Genomic DNA, 22,168 nt, shown 5'->3' with positions numbered 1-22,168 from the left:
TCTGAATAAAACCAATAGCATTCGGGAACTTTCAAAAGATAAATAACTACTAACTGCGCCATATCAAGGTTGGTCTTTGGTTAAGCTCAAATTACCACATATCTTACAATTGTCTCTGCAGTTGTTGATGATGCCACATCGAGGGGTTTGAGGGTTCCAGTTGATCCGATCAACGAAATATCCTGCTCGTGAAATTAACGTGCAAGTGGCTGATCACTCCACAGACACGTGTACCCTTAACGTAGTTCTCAGGGATATTCAGTGTGACACAGAGTGTGACAAGGCTGACCCTTTGAATTACAGGCACAACAGAAACAGGAAGAAAGAGTGAGAGAAAGTTGTGGTGAAAGAGTACAGCAGGGTTCGCCACCATCCCCTGCTGGAGCCTCGTGGAGCTTTAGGTGTTTTCGCTCAATAAACACTCACAACGCCCGGTCTGGGAATCGAAACTGCGATCCTATGACCGCGAGTCCGCTGCCCTAACCACTGGGCCATTGCGCCTCCCGATGCCACATCATTAAAGCTGATAAAGCTGATCATAATCCAGCCCTGATTAAGGACTGAACCTACAATTGTATATAGGACCACATTGTTTAATATCTTTTTTATGAAAATGGTACAGTTCGATTTGAGAGAAAATTGTTTATAAATCCAAAAGCATGCATTCATTATAAACATACTACGTTATATCCTAAATAATATTGTGTATTTGATAGAGAAGCTTTTCAAATACCAATACAATGTCCTCTGTTCCCCTAATTTACCAACTTTATGCCTTTTTATTTTATTTAACTATTGTTGGTCCATTGCTGGAGGAAATCTCAGTATGCCATTGCTGATTTATCTATGCTGGTTTTATAGCTCCTTGTCTAGACTGGTCACTTGCATTTTGGACTGGGTGTTCTTGTAGTTAGGTGATTAACCTTTATCTTCTGCACATTGTGCTGGAGTGGCTGTGTGGTAAGTAGCTTGCTTACCAACCACATATATTTTCAAACTCTCTGAATGATGTTATTTTTCCCCACTGAAGTTATTTTTCTCTTTTTAAGCTTATCTTCTTATTTTCATCACTCCTTTATCTTTTTCTCATTCATTCTGTCAGCCTGTACCTGTGAGTGGCAAGGAAGTCAAAGATCTCAGTGGTCAAAACGTCACTGTAAGTTTTACAGTCAAATGTAATGGATTAGATGTAGTCTTGCACTTTGTTGTTGTTGTCTGCTTTGAGCTTGTTTTATAATCTGTATTTCTCAAATTGAGCCCTAATACTTTGCTGTTGTTTAAAAATTGAATTTTTTTTTTATTATAAAATCTGTCTTATCTGAAGCATGCAAGCATGGAAAATTACACATTAAAACTATTCAAATAAAAAAAAAATAAAAGAATAATAACATGATCCTAAATTGTCTGAATTCTTAATTTTCTGTCACATTGTATCAGACATAACCATATCCTGTGACCATTAAGGATTATTGAAGAACCTCCTTTGTGGCATTTTGTATTCTAATGGTTATTAGCATTGTGGCAAGTAGATTTAGGAACAGTTAATGCATGACAAGATACAAACTCACAACCCATCAGCTAAGTGACTGATTCAGTCAGCTGATGCACCTTATTCAATGCACCTTGTTCAAACCACTTCATTTCAATCACTGGTTTGATGATAATCAAGTCAGAGATTGTATCTTTGGAGAATAAAAACCAAAAGTACTATGGTTGATGTTTCTTCACTTTAAAGTGTTTTTGATTATTATGTTTGGGTTGATATTTTTCTATTTATTTTGTTATGATTAAGTTATAAGAAAATTCAATTTGGCTGTTTAAATAATGCTTTTATTGTAAATTTGCACTGCTGCAATGTTTGAAATGGTATTTCAGTTACATGCATTGACACATTTTAAAAGAGACATCAGTGGACCAGTTCTGTTTTTGTTTTCTTCATATTCCACACTTGGGCTAAATTTTATTTCCTTTTTGGTGCTTTAATAAACTGCTGACATCACCTTTCTAAGTAGCTTAGTGGAGACTTACTAAATAAATCTTGAGATATTTTCTAGCTTGTTGATGCCTATTTTTTTAATTACTCAATTTTTTTTTAGCTTATTTAATATCTAATATTTTCATGTAGTTAACTAATCTCAGTAATAACCCAATTAGTCATGTTCAATTTCACATAATTAAGAATTTGAAATGTCATTTCAATGTATCTCAACAGACAGAAACAAAAAGTGACATATTAAAAACCGTTTCTTATTTTGATTTTCAAGTTTTTAAATTGAAATGGTTTTTATCATAATTATAATAAAGTCAGTGTAATTTAGTGGAAGAAAATTCTGTGAAGCACGTGGCATGAATTAAATGAATAAACAGCCGACTGGGATCATGTGACTGTTTATAGATTATCAGAAACTAACACACTATCAATTTACATTATTATTATTTGTCATGTTTATTGAGATATTTGCAAATATATTTTATGGAATAGTTCCAAATAAAGATTGTTAAATAACAGTATTTTCTCATAAGGAAGAAAGGAACATATTTACAGTGAACATGTTCAGTGTAATTACAGTTTGCTTAAATTTAACTGATTCTGGGGTGGGGAAACATTGACCAGTCATTTATCCAAACCTACATTGGCTGGTTCTTTCATAGTTTTAGACTTAATCACAATATCCTTTTATATTCTGAGAATAGAAAAAAATCCAAGTTTTGCCCTCTGCACCTAAAGCCTGGAAAGAAACTTAATATCATTACCAAGAATGTGGCAAAGGTGATTGTAAAAGCTCAGTCTATGGGAGCTTGACGATGCTAATAATAAGAATAATGGTTTCTGTTATTAGCCACTAGGGCCAGAATAATATATTAAAATGTCATCGATATGATTTCATCTATAAAAATATTTGGATTAAATACTCTCCTAAATGCTAACCATTGTTTTTAAAATAGTAGTAGCAATTATTAAATGAAGTAAAATGAGTTAGATATTATTTTGGTGTACTACATTCCACTAAAACATGTCTTTATACTTTTCACAAGTTTTCTTGTCAGAAGTTCATCACTCCAGGTGTCAGCAGTTATGTAGAAATCTATGTTAGAATGTCTTAATAGCAGAGCTTTTGTTGACTATATTTGTATAGTAAATGCTGGTCTTCATTTAAGATACCTTTTGACAACTGCATTATCTATTCATTAGCATGCCCTGCTAATGAACAGATAATGATGAAGCTGATGACTTAGTTCTTATGGTTGAATTTGTGGTAGGTTTAGTGAAAGAATCTGATGTAGAAGCAAAGACTAGAAATGAGAGGCTTCAAAGTAACCTTAGCAAAGACTAAAGTATTTGCAATCAAGAAAGGAAGCAGGACCTTGCTCCCATCAAGGAAATGGTTCTGTTCAATATATAGAAAAATGGTTATATAAGAATTCCTTGTAGTGTAGTGGTGGACTTTCAGAGAAGGTAAACTTCATGTGCAGTCAGTGCACAAGGGCCATTAGCACTTGGAGCTCACAGAAAATTGATTCTCTCAAAGGCATAAAAGGTTTTTTTTTTTAAGTAGTTTATAGCTTTTGTTAACTAGGAAACCTAATTAGTAGTGGGGGTTAGGGTTCAATAATACCTTGAATATGAACAGGCTGGAGAAAGTTCAAGGAGATCTTAGCTATGTTGGTAACAAAACCATTTTGTCTTGGAACAAAGGGCAAATAATATGAGGCTTTTGATACTGCAAATCTTCAAGTGAGATGTAGGCCTTGAATGCAAAGGATTTGTGAAAACTAGAAATAAATGAAGTGACCATGCTGTTTTGGATGTGTAATGTTAGTGTGCATGAATGATGAATTACAAGTTAGCAGAACAAAAACTGAATGTTTGAGAAACCAAATTTTGTGTGTAAGAGAGAAGACTGTTGTCATTGGTATGTGGTGTGTATGGAGAAGGACAGCCGATCAAGAAGTATTGTTACTTTCAAAGTGAATGAGATTTGTGGAAAAGAAAGACCAGGGAAGACTTGAGACAAATTGAAGAAGACTGATCTAAAGATGCTGCATTTCAGATGAAGATAATAAAGGACTGTGTCAATTGACAGAAGATACCCTCACATGCACACACACAGTGTCAGTCTTCCAACACATGCTGCAAATTGTCCTAAGGATGACCATTTTAAGACTTGATAAATAACACTAAATGCCCAAGAACTGTGCAAAAGCACCAAATGCCAGTTAAATTAATCAGTTATTGCCTGTCATTTCTTCTTAACTTGTTGCTAAGCACAGATGACTCGTGTCAGTGACAACATGAACCAGTTTACATTGATGCAAGTGATATTTGAATGGGTCTGCTGTGAATTTTGTGTGGTTGGATGGGGTATTTTTGAGATGTCAGTAAGATACACAATAGTTTCTTCTGGGCATTTGTCATTATTTCACTATTTAGAGTTAAGAAGTACTGATGATGAGTACAAATGATAAGCACAGAAGATGAGTACTGGCTCATACCTTTAGGTATAGGGCACTAACCTTTGAACAGATTGTTGTTTTCTGATCACTGTATGTATGCATAACCACATACTCACACAACCCGACCACATGATCCACTCGTCCCTAGACACCTATCATAAAATTATTCACATACATATACACCTTCATATTCACATATATATAAATGAAAACGTGGGGTGAAGAAAGGAAAGCTGATATCACGATGAGATCCATAGAAGAGATGACAAAAGATCAAGATGATTGGTGATGTGCTGTGCTCAAGAAGACTCCATCATCACTTAAAACATGAAGGCCTAAAAACATTAGACTTATGATGGGGTACAAGCAAGGTTTATTGTCCAGTGAATAAGGATATTCATAAATGGGCTGGTTACACCCACTGGCATAGGCCATGGGCTATGATCTCACTTAGCTTGTCAGGTCTTCTCAAGCACAGCATATCTCCAAAGGTCCCGGTCACTAGTCATTGCCTCGGTAAGGCCCAATGTTTGAAGGTCGTGCTTCACTACTTCATTCAGGTTTTCCTGGGTCTACTTCTTCTACAGGTTCCCTCAGTGCTAGGGTGTGACACTTTTTCACACAGCTGTCCTCATTCATTCACAACACATGACCATACCAGTCATTTGGACGTCCTGGAGGAAAAGAAACATGGTCATGTGAAGAAAAGAAAGATGGACGATGGTCACGTGGGATTTGTTGTGTAAGGCCAGAACAATGCAAGAAGGTACAAAGTAAACTATAAAAGAAAAAGAAAGTTTCAGTTTTACCTTGTATTTCTATATTTTGAAGTTATAACCCTTTCTTCAAGACATTTGGAAAAAGTGTGGGATGGTAATGTTATTGCTCAGATGTGTGGAGGAGAAAGGAAGAAGGTGTCATGTGCAGACTGGTATTGCTATAGTAACCAGTCTGCTTTATGTAGTTCCTTCCTGTTGTTAATGGTTGGTCTCAATTTGTTGATAAGGAGGGCTTCCATGATTCTGAGATTGTTTCTGTTGCATTGAGTGACCCTGATGGATACCTTGAAATCCTGGATCTGGCACTTCTTTAGGTTTTCTTCTATTGACATATTTATGTGCTCTTTTATTTGAATGTTCATTTTTCTGATAGTACTCCCAATATAAGATACCCCACATTTACTGCAGACCACTTTATATACCACATAGGCCCTCGAGTATGTTTTGACTTCATTGATGAGGCAATTGGACACACACACACACACGTTTCTCATCTGGTTGAAACAACTATCAGTTTTACTTCTTACACAAATACATGTTCATATGTTCATCACCTGTTTGTGTTTCTCTACTATCTCACTGAGCTTACATTTCATTGTACTAACATTGACTGTAACAGCACTGAAAAGAAAACACAAAAACACATTCCTGATTGATTTTGGGATGGCTGGTTAAGGAGTGAGCGTTCATAATGTTACTATATGCAGTACTAAGTAAATAGATGTACATTACTATTAATGTAGTTAGTGTTATACAATTTAGTATTCTGCATATTTGATTTAGCTGTTGTTTTACACTAGATATCCTTTTTTATCATTGACCATTAGGAGAATGTACTGGGTATATTTAGAATACTAGCACTAGAATGGTTGTTACATAAAGAAAGGATTACATCCTATATTGATTTTTCTAAACAGATTACCTTCGCTGTCGCATAAGGCATCCTGTCTCTCCTCTATTGTTGTTAGGGAAGTTTCCCTGAACACTCTCATGGGTAACTATATAGAGACAAGTATAAATTATTTATCAAATCAATATCTCTCTCTCTGAGTGATATTGAAAAGTTAAGCCAATCTTGTAATCTTATACATTTATCCATAAAAACCTAAGGACAATATCCTTGATATTAATAAATAAAATGAAGTCATATGATTAATGATTAGTCTGCTGGTGTTGTTTCAATTTTTATATAATAACAAAATGAAGTAGTAATTTTAGTAATTAAATTAAAGAGATATATACTGAATGCCATGTAATATATATATATATATATATATATATATATATATATAAATCAGACTGGAGCCTGGTGTTGCCATCCGGTTTCACCAGTCCTCAGTCAAATCGTCCAACCCATGCTAGCATGGAAAGCGGACGTTAAACGATGATGATGATGATGATGATATATATTATAGTTTCAGCTCAGAGCTGCGGCCATGCTGATGCCCCGCCATTAAGATTTCTTAGAAATATTAAGGAAATATGTAGTTGATTGCAATGGCCCCAGAAATGACTAGGATTTATTTTATTGATCTTGAGTAGAGGAATTGTGAAATCTATGCCTGTGGGATTGTAAATTAATACTTTTTATTTCAATTTACATTAAAAAGGAACAATTAAAAAAGGACAAAAATTAATATTTTCTTTATTCTTAATATTTTGATATTTCAGTTGGAGAATGAAAAAAATAGTTTACTAGTAATTGCTAACAATTCACACAGAAAAGGGAAGATGATTTGAACAAATTAAGAATTAATTACTCAAGTTATTTTATATACTTCGGGAACAAACATTCTGACTTTTGTTTGTAGGCAAGAGACAATAATGGATGTATGTTTTTGCTCTATTTGACCTTCTCAGCATAATACAGTTTATGCAAACCTTAGATCATTCATTTCTATCTAAAAATTTTCATGCATGGCTGTGTGGTAAGAAGCTTGCTTTCCAACCACATGGTTCCAGGTTCAGTCCCACTGCATGGCACCTTGGGCAAGTGTTGTCTAACTAGAGCCTTGGGCTAACCAAAGCCTTTATGAATGCATTTGGTTGATGGAAACTGAAAGAAGCCTGTTATATATACATGTGTGTGTTTGTGTCTATGTTTATCCCCTACCACTGCTTAACAACTGATCTTGGTGTGTTTACGTCCCCTTAACTTAGCAGTTCAGCAAAAGACATCAATAAACTAAGTGCCAGGCTTTAAAAAAAAGTATTGAGGTCGATTCATTCAGCTTAAAATTCTTCATGGCAGTGCTCCAGCATGGCTGCTGTTTAATGACTGAGACAAGTGAAAGGTAAAATGGATCTCTTTGCTTGTAAAGAAAGATCAGATTTCCCTTCCTTTTCCTTTTCCTTTCCCCTTCCTTTCCTTCTTAATTTCTTAAGATTATCCACCCCTTTCTTTTAAAATTGCTGACAACTAACGCTATATCATTTTTTTTTTTTTTTTGTTCTCCAACTTGAAATGAAATTTCAATAAATTTAGATTTTATTGCATACAGCATTCACTACAACAATCTTCAACTTAATTAACCAAATTCATCAAGTGGCCCTTTTGAATTATTAATATTTTAAGTGTTTTTCACTGAAGAAATTCATTCAAACTGGTGAGGTTTTACTCATAGATTAATTCTCCTGCACAACAGGTCTTGATTTCATCAGTAGCATAACTCTTACTCTATCTTCCTCGCCTAGTATTACTCTGTTCATCACTAACACACAGATAGTTGTACACCTACATATGGCTACATGACTGACTGTCATTTGCATCAAGTGGCCAGTTTGCTTCTGTTCAGTTGCTATTATCGCAGCTTTGATTTTTGGCTCAGACTGAAATATTCTTTATTGACTGATGACCTTGTTATTTGAATGGAACAGAGAATTGGCTGAATCACATGACTGTTCTTGTAGCTATTTTCAGCCAATCAGGCTCTCTCTTTTTACTCTTTTACTTGTTTCAGTCATTTGACTGCGGCCATGCTGGAGCACCGCCTTTAGTCAAGCAAATCGACCCCGGGGCTTATTCTTTGTCAACCTAGTACTTATTCTATCAGTCTCTTTTGCCGAACCTCTAAGTTACGGAAACGTAAACACACCAGCATCAGTTGTCAAGAGATGTTGGGAGGACAAACTCAGACACACAAACATGCACACACACACACATATATATATATACATACATATATACAATGGGCTTCTTTCAGTTTCCATCTACCAAATCCACTCACAAGGCTTTGGTCGTCCCGAGGCTATAGTAGAAGACACTTGCCCAAAGTGCCACACAGTGGGACTGAACCCAGAGCCATGTGGTTGGTAAGCAGGCTACTTACCACAGAGCCACTCCTATGCCTGTTTACTTTTGGCATGTTCCTTTTTCAGTAACTAGATTTTGGAGCCCATCTTCATTAATATAAAGAACCATTTTTAATCAAGAAATTAGATTCAATCATTTGCAAAGAGACCCTGCACACTTTGACATGAATAGTTTTTGTACATGCACTCAGAGGCTCATTTCAAAAATATTGCCCAAACGACCTGAACATTAGTTTCAAGGTTCATCCAAGGCTGGGACCATGGGCCATACGTCCCCTGACCAATTCAAGATCACAACATATAGGTACACTGCGGCATAATTTCTTTTCCTCAACAGGCCCTGGCCTGTTTAACATTGTCCCGAAACAGATAAAAGAGGAAAAGGATCCTATCAGCTTTACACGGAGTCTAGACAGATTTCTTCAAGGAATACCAGACAAGCCACCCATACCTGGATACAACTCACTCAATAAGAACTCACTACTTGAATGGACCATAGACCAAACTTGACTGTAAAAAGGATTTAGATAATCCTATCAGGTGGTGCTATTAAGTTAGACATGGCCTGGACCAATCTTTGGTCTAAACATATCTAAGTTTATCTAACATTTTACTCTATTATCTACAAACTTGATTAACAAACTTTTACTGCAAATACTTATTGCTGGTAAGCAATAACTGATTACAAACTATTTCATCAAAAACACGGTTGAGTTAATATGCTGCAAATGCTCTATCTTTCAGGCTGTTACATTCTGTCAACACTCTTTACTCTACAACACTTGGTGAACAATACATCATGTAGATGATTTATAATAAATAGTATTTTTGTAAATACAATACACACTAGTTCTGCATGTATTTATACTTGTACACCGAATGCTTACTATTGTCTTTAATTGTACAATGTTCTTCACTGCTGTTATTATACATTATACACTGGATTTAACATATTCCAGTTATTTCTATTAATGTGATTACTCAATTTCATTTATTTTTACCTCTATGCTTATGCTTTATGCATAACAAAAGGTAAAATTATGTATTTGATATTTTTTTTTTAAGGTTTTAAATGTTAGTTGCTTGTATTAAATATTTGCTGATCACTTACATGATTAGTAAAATGTTTTGAAATATCAGACAATTTCAGTCACTTCTATGAATTATCTATATGATCTTTTCAGTTACACGACTAAATACATGATAGTATGTTGTTTAAGTTCATAAATAGATCCAGCTCTATAGTAACCTTACGTAGTAATTTTCACTTTCATTATATATATATCAAAGTAAAATGTCTGCTAAATTTATTTATAGAAACTAATTTCAGCTTCACATTCTTTCTATAATTAAAATATCATAGATCAAATATTTAATGATGTCATAAAATTAATTAATAATGTTTAAATTTCCTTTAATTTCAAAACTTCAAACTACATACAGTATTTATGTTGAATTATCTCACAGTAGGCATCATGATGTTTTTCAAAACCATAAAAATCCAATCTGATGTAATTGTTGAGGATTTAATTCTTAATGACAGAATATACAATTTATGTACTGCTATTATTTAGCATAGATGTATATTTTTAGCTCACAGTTGTTTTTTTGATTTATTGTTTTTTTTTTAATATTTATGTGATTCTTTTCTATATAAAAATATGATGTCATATGATGTTGAAACTGTGATGACATTTGGTTGTAATTGATAAGGGTTTGAGCATTCCACATCCATTGTATATCTTTTTCCTGGTTTTCTGTATACTTCTTTGTTGTTCTTTTGTTCCACATTTCTGTTATAATATCTTAATATTTTTATTAACAGGTAATATGGTCATGCAATTTATGTCGTAAAAAGCAAGAGATTTTAGCAAAGACTGGGGCTTGGTATCATGGCGGTATGGCACGACCTGTTGCTCTTGATGTCGGTGATACCGCTTCTGGTAGTGAAACAGCTTCTACAAAAACAGATGTCAGCCCACCGAATGAAAAGAAAGCAAAGATTTTAGCAAAACAACAAACTGACAATGGGGCTAGTTCTGAAAAAGAAAATATTGATAAAAAGTCTGTTTCTCGATCAGGGAGTTTACAAAACCGTGGTTTAAAGCGTCAGTATTCATTGTCTGAAGTCCAAGGAAATAAGCAAAACGATTTGAAAGATCGACCAACAGATAATACCAGTGGAACTATTGTATCTGAGAAAGAAAAACTTCGAGAAAAAGGTCAATTACAAGACCGTGGCAGAGACGTAGAACGTGGACCATCTGCTCGAGGAAGCAATGTTGAAGGATCAAAACATCATGATGGGAAAGTACATTCAAGAGAGGAATCTGCCAGGCGTTATGATAAACGTTCAGACAGAGATAAATCACACGAAAAAGATGAAAGGAATAGGGAAAAACATCAAGGACGTTTCAGGGATGGTTCTACTGATAGATTTAATGATGAAAAACGTGTAGATCATTCTGGACGAGAAACTGGAGATCATTACCATGAAAGAGATCAACGAAAACCTAGGGATTCATCTCGAGAACCCTCGAGAGATAGATTAAAGTAAGTAGCTTCAATTTTCCTTTTTATAATTAAATTTTAAAAATATTGGTCCTGAAATTTCATATTTTAGTTGTTTTTTGAGTCATCGAAAAAAATAAAACAACAGAAATAACACACCAAGATTTCTTACAAATATTAAGGAAATATGTAGTTGATTGCAATGGCCCCAGAAATGACTAGGATTTATTTTATTGATCTTGAATAGAGGAATGGTGAGATCTATGCCTGTGGGATTGTAACTTAATACTTTTTATTTCAATTTACATAAAAAAGGAACAATTAAAAAAAGGACAAAAATTAATATTTTCTTTTTATGATTCTGTAATCTATTATCTCATTTCTATTACACACTATTATTGTTAAACTTTATGCATGTATAAATTATCTTGGGTATTATTTGAGAGAAAGACATTTTTTTATAACTGTGTAGCAGTTGTTATTGTTTTAAAATATTTCATGATTAATGAAACAATTTCATCATCAACATTTTTATATTCAGTTTTCATTGATGACATGGGTTGGCCAAATTTGTTGGTATGGTTGTGAACAAATGAAATAACAAGACTGGCACTATCTGTGTCAGTCTCCTTGTCTTTGGTCCTGACACCACTTCATCCCACATCTTCACTTTTACTCTGCTTCAGGTACCCTTCACATATTTTGTTGTCATACCATCTTAGACAACTCTCTCTCTCTCTCTCTTTGATGTAGGCTAATATTTCATTTTCAAATGAAGCATACTTCACACTATCTGAATTTAAAATATGTAGTATTTAGATCTGTATTGCAATATTTTTCTCATTTTCTAGTTTAATTTCTTTTCTTTTTTTTTTTTTAATTATGAAAAGTTGTTGTCAAAGAAAGTTATACAACATTCATGAATTTTGAAAGCTCTATCTTACTGGTGAGGCTGCTTCAGGTTTTATGTTCTAAACTTCTGCAGATTGAAGATTGTAGGAAAGTATAATCCAAGAGGGAGCCCAGTGAGCTGAAATTTTGGAATTAGAAGACTAGGCAAAGCATTTAGCTTGGGGGTTTGTTGTGTGAAACTGGCAATGGAAAAGATAGAGAAATAAAGTAGTGCATCTGCACGGCAGTAGTTATAAAATACTTGTGAATAAATGCTTTCCTGTCAGTCAGATGACTTCTTTTTATGTATGTAGTACCATCACTCTCCTACATATATTAGAAACTGAACACAACTGAAGTATTTCCTGGCCTTAACAAAGAAACCTAGTCTTTGAAATGCAACTTTTGCCTGTACAGTTTGGGTCAGTTTGGCAAACTGCAGTTGATAGGCTGCATGTGACCTGCAGAACTTTCCCAGTGACAAACCTAATGAAAAATGACCTTGAATTTTTTTAGTAGTGCAGCTCTCTTTATAATGAGCTATGTCTCATGTAGCATGCTTCTTGAGAAAAGTTACCCATGCTTCGCTTAGATTGTCCTGTTATTATTAACATATATTTTGAATTCTTTACGGAAACAGGGTAAATTTCATGTATCTAGAGTGTGTGTAAATGGCACCTGTGTGTGGATGGTTTAGGATGAGTGAAGGATTGTTTCATATATGTAATAGCATATGTTGTAGAAGTAACAGTGAAATACAGTCAAAGGCTTAAGGGCAGCAGCATTGCTATCATGAAAGTTCTCAAATCAACAGACCGTTGTTTCATGATATAGGAAAACAGATCTCTTGTAAATTTGGGTTCACAGAAACCATACTGGCAATTGTTGAAAAGGGAAAGAGAGACTTCTGATGAGGAATTTAAAATGGCAAACTAGTAAAAAACAAAAAAAAAAATCAGATATTCTAATGTTGTTCATAAAGGCTGCTTTGTTGCAAAAAACTGATCAGTCAGTCAGTTAAGAGAGTTCTTAGATTCTTAATCTATTTACTCCCTACCTGTACTGTTATATTGGTGAGATGTTCTCTTAGGAACACCTCACCATGAAATAGTAGCTTTAAGGAGACTTGATCATGTGGAAGGTGAAATTGAAGTCAAAGCAAGAGACAAAAACGTTCGATTTTGCAATTGGAGTGCATCTGACAGAAGCTGGATTTTTCTGCAGGAAATGCTGCTGAAATAATCATTAAGAAATTAATTAGATTCATCTCAGAGTTACCCTCATATTTATACTAAAGTAATATATCAAATTGCAATGCTGTTTTAGTGTCTTTACATGTGAGAAGAAAGCTTATTTGAATAAGTTCATGAGATTTTTAATTTTCCAAACAAATTACATTTATCATATTTTCTATATTACTTCCTTTAAAGAATTTTTGTATATATTTAAAAGAGAGAAATTTTTTTTATTGTTAAAACTGGTTTTTTAAATGTTTAAATATAACAAAAAATAAACACAAACTATACCTTTGTTTGCTGTCAGCTTTGTTTCAGTCTCTATAAGGCATATACTCAGTTCAGTAAAACTAATTCAAAAATCTTCTTCACTCCACCATATATACACAGTCACTAAGCACAAAATCTTTTCCAACAAAAATAATTGATCCCAATCCCAATAGTATCCCTTCCAATACCTCCAAACATCGTGCTCCAGGGTTAATCTTACACACTTATCAAATTCTTTAACCCTTAAGGCTTTATAGTAATCAATTCAAGTTTATGGAAATATACTACACGTTTCATCCCCATAAGGAGCAATCATTCTGACTACCAATTTCATGTCTCACTTCTAACTACTCAAAATCCTAAACAATCATCTCTTTCATTATTTTGTGTCTGTCCAACCTTATAGACTACCACCAATGGTATTTCACTCTTGAGAACTTTGGTAATGCTGTTGCTTTGACATAGGTAAAACCTTTCTCTGGATCTAGCATAAGAACCTCAAAGCTTACTTATTTTTCATTGCCTGTCTCTCATTCCTTGGGTCAGTTTTTCTCTGCCAGCATGTACTGATAGAGCTCTTTCCAACCTAACCATGGAGTACAACTGTGGTGTACTCCATGGTTTGGTCATATCTTCGAATTTCATCTTTCTGTAGATCACAATATGCTTGCAATTAATTCTAACACAACCTATGCAGATGATGTCATTTTCACTCTCTAATTATATACACACAGCTTTCATTTGCATGCTCGACAAACTCTAACTACTTCCATGAACAGAGCCCTATCCTTCAACGAGGACATGACAATCTAATCTTTAAAAGACTGTTGCTACATATTGTGGAAGCAATTCCATAACAGTACTTTTCTCTACTTGTGAACATTATGCAAGTGAAATTATTGTTGATTACAAATGTTTGGCTCCAGAACATCTGATATATTTAATAGTGGCTACATAGCTATAACATGGTCTGAATTGCATCTTAAAGATTAAGTTTCCTCTATAGGGCCAGAAAGTACTTTGCATAAACTCACTTGTTGATCTATTCAAGGCTCAAATATATGCCACATACTGTACTCACTTAGGACTACTACTACTACTACTATATACACAAAATATAGGAGACTAATATCCAGAAGAGAGTAATCCAGTTGATTGACAAAGATTCATTCACCAACATGCTACAATTGTTAATTCATAATTATACTGTATCTTCTCTCTGGTTATTTTATAGCTACTACAATAGTCTCTGCTCTGCTAAATTAGTTATTTACATCCAGGTTAATGTGAGACATCAGTCTCTTTTCTTAAATTCCATACTGAGCACTTTACCTTATCAAATTCTTCCATTGCCCACATTTTTCTAGAGACATTAACCTATAGATATTCATTTCACTTTAACCACAGTAATTTCCTGTGTAGGAGGCCTTTCAAAGATCACAAAAACAATTGCTTGTCTCTGTCAAACTTACAAAGAAAATTATTTTATTCAAGTAGAAATGCATGAAGACAATTTTTTTATATCGAAAATGGTTGAAAACTAATGATTATTTCTTAAGTAACATTAACTGTTATGAAATTCTTGAACTGGAGTTAGAGTTGGGAAATTAGTTTGTTAATAAGAATTTTAACAAAAGGTTATGTGTTGGTTTGTTTGTAAATAATGCATAGATATGATGTGATTACTGACCTAATTAATTTTGCAGATTTTAATTCTTTTATATTATAATCAATAGATTTTTCAAAAGCTGATGTGAAGGATTTTATTTTAAAATTTCCTGATTAGTTTTGTATGCTTTGAATAATTTTGTCATACAATAATTAAAACCCACTAACATCTTAAAAATTATATATGCACATTACTTATGTCACTATAAAGTAGTTTTTTGTTTTTTCTTAAACTGTAGCAGTCAATGAATATTTGTTTGACTTGAAAACAATTTTAGTTTAATGGTTTCTATAAAATTTTTTATGGCAATCATATCACCTAATAATAACCTGCTGTCTTAAATGACAATTAACTTAGCCAAGTGTCAGTTTTAGGCCTCCATGATTGGTTGTCTGAAATTGTTAGACTTAATTAGCACTACTAATTGTTTCAATCTTTACCTAGAAGTGTGAAATGTGCATCGCAAATTATAGTGCTAAAATATCAATTTTCTGTAACTAATTATTTGGAAATCTTGGTCCTCTTCAAATTTTAAAAAGTTGATTAAATGACTTTACTAAACGAGGACACAATTTCCTAATTTTAATATAAACTTGTTCTTAGATAGCAGAATTGAACTTCTGTTTCATCAACATCATTGGATTAAATATTTATATTTAAGTTATTTTTTCTGGCGGTAACGTCAGATATATATATAAGATAAAATAAATACTAGAGTGTCAACATCAGTGTTGTTTTTAATGTTTGTTTTATTAAGGTGTTGGAAGTGGTTTTGCAGCATGGCATATTGCCACTCTTGATTGTGAATCATTTACTTATGAAGGCCAACATTCTGAAATCCAATCTTATCACTTCTTTCTTTTGGTCTTCATTTGCTACAAGTACCTTCCACCGTTAGCACATCCATACTAATGAAGCTGATTCTTTTGCATACTTCCATCACACTCTCAGATAGTATACAATTTATTTCTCTTCTGATTCTGGAAATCTTTATTAGATTAGTCTCACACTATCATACAGCATTATGCTTCTTACTTAAGTTTCATATGGATTGCTGCCTATAACATTGGGAGAGAAACCTTTTGTTGTCAAAAGAAGTGACTATTATCTGAACTGCTTTCACTCTTTTACTCTTTTACTTGTTTCAGTCATTTGACTGCGACCATGCTGGAGCACCGCCTTTAGTCGAGCAAATCGACCCCGGGACTTATTCTTTGTAAGCCTAGTACTTATTCTATCGGTCTCTTTTGCCGAACCGCTAAGTTACGGGGATGTAAACACACCAGCATCAGTTGTCAAGCAATGCTAGGGGGACAAACGCACACACACACACACACACACACACACACACACACACACACACACATACATATATATATATATATATACGATGGGCTTCTTTCAGTTTCCGTCTACCAAATCTACTCACAAGGCTTTGGTCGGCCTGAGGCTATAGTAGAAGACACTTGCCCAAGATGCCACACAGTGGGACTGAACCCGGAAACATGTAGTTGGTAAGCAAGCTACTTACCACACAGCCACTCCTGCGCCTTTCTTCCTGTAGCTACTATAATTACACCCACCTCTTGCACACATCCAAAGAGAAGACGCTATTTACTACATCTAGTGAGACGTTTGAATATTTCAATATTTCAATAGTCTTCACTTCATTGGTACCCCTTTAATAACTAATCTTGTATATCTCGTGCAGTCATTGTTCACTACTAGTCCTACTGCATCTTGAATGTAGCTGTTGCTTGTTCTGAGTAATGATGTCAAGTTTTTACATATTCCCTTTCTCCATATCAAGAAAGGCCAATCTGCAGTTGATGCTGTTATTTTGTGTTCTCTTGTATAAATGAATATTTAGGTCTTTGTTATGTTAACCTTTCAGCCTCGGAACGAACTGCTTCTGCAGCACTTTGAGTCTGCAGTGGAAACTCTCTCATCAGCATATAAAGTTTCTAAGGAAAGCTGGTCCTAAAGAGACAATAAAGAAAATAAAAAGGAAAACTGTCAGCTAAGCTTTGATGAATATTCACTTGTACACTAATTTCACCACTTAAGCATTACCATTAATTACAATGATTTTATAATAAAATTTACTATGGAGCCTGAACACAGGTAGAAATACAACTATTACCATACTACTTCTACACAATAGATAGATAAAATTAATAACATTGCAGTTAAATTATAAAATTGGTGTATGACAGCTTGAAAGGTATTTATGGCCCTGCACGTGTTAGATGATGTCTTTATTATTTAAAGCTTTCAATGTTTCCATGATAGTTATTCATTAATATCATGGAGAATATAAAGGTGATAGGTTAATATATTTTGTTTCTCTCCAAGTTCTGTGTATCAGTAATTCATTGAGTTTTATTAAATTGACTCCTTTTCTGTAAAAATGTCTATAGAGATTCATAAAATAAAAATTCAGCATTAAGGACATTATACTGCAAGTGCAGCGTTTGTGTATGTGCATGTGTGTGTGTGTGTGTGTGTGTGTGTGTGTGAGAGAGAGAGAGAGAGAGAGAGAGAGGGAGAGATCTGCTTGACTAAATTTTATGAGTGATTACTAATAGTTACATGTATGATATTCATAAAAGAAATTTATAAAGAGATCATCATCATCATCATCGTTTAACGTCCGCTTTCCATGCTAGCATGGGTTGGATGATTTGACTGAGGACTGGTGAAACCGGATGGCAACACCAGGCTCCAATCTAATTTGGCAGAGTTTCTACAGCTGGATGCCCTTCCTAACGCCAACCACTCAGAGAGTGTAGTGGGTGCTTTTACGTGTCACCCGCACGATGTGTGGTTTAATAATCTGAAAATCTTTTACCCTTACCTGTTAATAATAACTGACATAAAAAAATTCTTATATTTGAGTGCACACTGTAATTTGAGCTATTTGTCACCATAACACTATACTACCCTGCATACATGTGAACTGATCATCATCATCATCATCGTTTAACGTCCGCTTTCCATGCTAGCATGGGTTGGACAATTTGACTGAGGTCTGGTGAACCAGATGGCTACACCAGGCTCCAATCTGATCTGGCAGAGTTTCTACAGCTGGATGCCCTTCCTAACGCCAACAACTCCGAGAGTGTAGTGGGTGCTTTTACGAATGTAGCTGTTGCTTGCTCTGAGTAATGATGTCAAGTTTTTACATATTCCCTTTCTCCATATCAAGAAAGGCCAATCTGCAGTTGATGCTGTTATTTTGTGTTCTCTTGTATAAATGAATATTTAGGTCTTTGTTATGTTAACCTTTCAGCCTCGGAACGAACTGCTTCTGCAGCACTTTGAGTCAGGCGGTCAGTCGTTAATGTTATATTAATAGAAGCCTATTGCTTGGTTTTGATTTTTCCAGTCACATCACTTTTATTAGTATCAGTGTCTTTGGGAAATACATCAGCACTGTGATTTGTCACTCCTTTTCTTATAGGCATGAATGTGTATGGGTTAGGGTTAGGTTGCGTAGTTAAGAAACTCACTTTGCAACCATGCGGTTTCAGGTTCAGTTCCACTGCATGACATGTTGGGCAAGTGTCTTCTATTATAGCCCTAGTTTGACCAATGCCCTGTGAGTGAATTTGGTAGACAGAAACTGTATTGAATCTTATCATATATACACAGACATGCAGGAAGTAAATAGGCACCTTTAATTTTCAAAATCTTTCATTTGATATTAATTGGTTGAAGGAGAAGTTTTCTTCTAGCTGCTCGTCCATAATACCCAAGCTTATGCAGATATGTAACACACGTTCTTGGACTTACTTCTAGGTATTTTGCAATGTCAGAAGCCTTCAAATGGGTTTCGTTTTCCACAATTCTCTTCAAACAGTGAAGCTTCCTTTCCGAGGGCCCAGGTTGGCCGGGACGAGAATCTGTTGATTCTTTTCCTTGGCTTTTGAATTGCACTATAATTCTATTAACAGTAGCAAGAGGAATTTGAAGATTTTCAGCAATTTTTTGCTGGCTAAGACCAGCCTCAGATTGCCCAACAACACAACCCCTTTGAAAATCCGACAGTTCTGCTGCATTTTTTGTGCGTGGCATGGTTACTCTTCACAAATGCTTAATATAATGGCACCTGGAATGAAAAAGAATAATTACATTGTAAATTCTACATAGCTGAAAACATATTAAGATACTTAGATCAGAAATTTTGAAAATTAAAGGTGTCTATTTACTTCCTGCATATCTGTGTGTGTGTGTCTTTGTGAATATGTTTGTCCTCAGCCTATCTCTTGACAACCAGTGTTGGATTTGTTTGTGTCCCAATAACTTAGTGGTTTGGCAAAAGAGATCAATAGAATAAGTACTACATTTAAAAACAATAAATAGTGGGATTGGTCTAATCAACTGAATCCTTCAGGGTGGTGTGCACCAGCATGGCCACAGTCCAATGATTGAAAGAAGATAAAAGATAAAAGAGGCTTAAGAAATAATTATTGCTATTTAGATAAAGAACTGATATCTAATTGTATAGGTTTTTATTCATATTCTTAAAATGTTTTAGTTATTTTAACGGTTATAATGATGACAATTATGAGCAAAAGGAAAACAATAGAGATGGAATGATAATGTTGGGAAGGTCACACAGAATTATATCTACATATATATATATACATCATCATGCTCAAAATATCTGTTTGGGGATATGTGCTCATAATCTTTACATTGTGGTCTTCTAATGAAATACCAAATCATAAAAATTGATAAATTTCCATTGACATTTGAAAGATCTCTCAGCATATTTTAGCGTTCATTCTTCTCATTTTACTCAACCATTGATAATTGTCTTTTATTTGTTCCATGGCCATTTTAGTGGGTTTTTTTTGTTTGTTTGTTTTTGTTTTCTATCTGAATTCTGGTGATTTCTGCAGCACAGGCTACTAGCTGCACTGACCTATCATTTTCTCTCATGAATCCCCCCCCCCCCAATTACAGGTATGAACATGACTTAAATATAGTTCTACTATTTATTTTCTTTCAAACATTATTAATACTTTTAATTATTTTGAGGCAGATTGAGTATGTTACTGAGATTTTATTAATGCATTTAGTAAACCAAATATCTCTCTGTCTCTACAAATATTCCAACTATTTTGTAAAGTATAGAATAATCTTGTTAATAATAGTCTAGACTCCTAACAGTGAATACTTGTTCCGAATCTTAAATATTAATTTAACATATTGTTCAAGGAAGAAATACATAAGTTTATGATCAACATGATGCTAGGAAATGTGGATGCCACCCCACCCCCACCGCCTTTTGAATACAACATGTAAAATTTCATACAGATAGAAAGGAGGGACTGAATATAGTTAGTGAGTTTCAAATGGCAGATACAATAGATAGTAAAAGTATAGCACGTGTGTATGACCCCTTGACATTCAGTAGTTCCATATGAGCTTCTTAGTATACAATGTGAAAGCAATAGAAAGCTGCTGATATATGTATAGAGGTTGTTGCATTTGGAAGTCAGTAAAATACCAAGAATGTTTAAAGAATCAATAGCTTAGTCAAGAATAAGGATGGAAAAGAAAATCAGCTGATGTAAGTTCTTCAAAATAGCACATGATTTTCTCTTTAAACTCATAGAGTTGCCTGGAAGCATTTAAAGTGCCAAGAAAAATTACTTCAGAAAGAGGAGAGTTTGGGTTAATATTCTTTATGCAGGATGAGAGATTATTATTTCTTCTTCATTATCATGACCAAACACTCTTTATAAATATAATGTATTGTTATTTATACAGATTTATTTTATTAAATTAAACGTTCAAGATTTCCAGATTATAATGTTTAGCTCGCTATTTTAGTACTTGCACTTTGCCACTAGAAGATAAAATACCTAACTTTCACTTACTGATCCCAGTTAATACCATTGGTTTTTGGTAGTACTGATGATTTTTATATTGATTTAGACTTCAAGATTATATTCTTTGCAATATTCCTTGCAGGCGCAATGGCTCAGTGGTTAGGGCAGCGGACTCACAGTCAGAGGATCGTAGTTTCAATTCCCTGACCGGGCGTTGTGTGTATTTATTGAGCGAAAACACCTAAAGCTCCACGAGGCTCCGGCAGGAGGGGGGGCGACCCCTGTTGTACTCTTTCTCTCACTCTTTCTTCCTTGCAATGGACCAGCATCCCGTCCAGCTTGGTGGGCGGGGGGGACACATACGCCATAAAAAACGGGAAGCTGGGCCCATGAGCCTGGCTAAGCTTTAAAAAAAAGGATGCAAAAGGAAAAAAAATATTCCTTGCAGTTTATTAGTTTTATTTGTTGTCTAGGAAAGTGCCCCATGGACAAGTGTCTTCTACAATACCCTTAGGCCAACCAATGTTTTATGAGTGTATTTGTTAGACAGAAATTATATGGAATCCCATTGCATGTGTGTGTGTATATATATCTATATATAATGGACTCTCCTGTCTGGGTGCTCAGCTTGCCTAACGACCTTCACAAGTGATTTGTTTATAGTGATCAAGTGTTTATGCTACACATTAGCTCATTCTCTCCATCAAGCCACGTGTCAGGTATTGAAGTGATCGCAGAGATTAAGTGTTTTGCTCAAGAACACAATGCACCACCCAGTCTAGGAATTGAAATCATGATCTCACAATTGTGAGTATAAAACCCTAACCACTAGGCCATACACCTTCACAGACACATATCATCATCATTTAATGTCCGCTTTCCATGCTGGCATGGGTTGGACAGTTTGACAGAGGACTGGCAAGCCAGATGGCTGCACCAGACTCCAATCTGATCTGCCAGGGTTTCTACAGCTGGATTCCCTTCCTAATGCCAACCACTCCGAGAGTGTAGTGGGTGCTTTTACGTACCACTGGCACAAGGGCCAGTCAGGCAGTACTGGCAACGACCACGCTCAAATGGTGTTTTTACATGCCACCTGCACAGGAGCCAGTCCAGCGGCACTAGCAATGACCTCGCTCAAATCTTGTCTTTCACGTGCCACCGGCACAAGTGCCAGTAAGGCAACGCTGGTAACAATCACGC

At 34.8% G+C, this 22,168-nt stretch overlaps 1 protein-coding gene across 8 annotated transcripts in view; it reads left to right on the top strand.

Moving 5' to 3' along the window:
- The window catches only part of LOC106883284 (regulating synaptic membrane exocytosis protein 1), a 276,467-nt gene that overhangs the window by 70,224 nt on the left and 184,075 nt on the right, over positions 1-22,168 (top strand). For 7 of the 8 annotated variants that reach the window (XM_052966021.1, XM_052966023.1, XM_014934236.2 and 4 more), the window contains exons 3-4: positions 1,103-1,156; positions 10,372-11,099. In XM_052966021.1, the coding sequence (XP_052821981.1) occupies positions 1,103-1,156; positions 10,372-11,099 (782 nt within the window). The remainder of the gene's footprint in view (positions 1-1,102; positions 1,157-10,371; positions 11,100-22,168) is intronic. The other variant, XM_052966022.1, reaches the window with a different exon arrangement.

Source organism: Octopus bimaculoides, chromosome 3 (genome assembly GCF_001194135.2).
Source record: "Octopus bimaculoides isolate UCB-OBI-ISO-001 chromosome 3, ASM119413v2, whole genome shotgun sequence".
In the NCBI taxonomy this organism is placed as follows: domain Eukaryota; kingdom Metazoa; phylum Mollusca; class Cephalopoda; order Octopoda; family Octopodidae; genus Octopus; species Octopus bimaculoides.
Note: the sequence above shows the minus strand (reverse complement) of the source record. Positions and strands in the feature narration are given on the sequence as shown.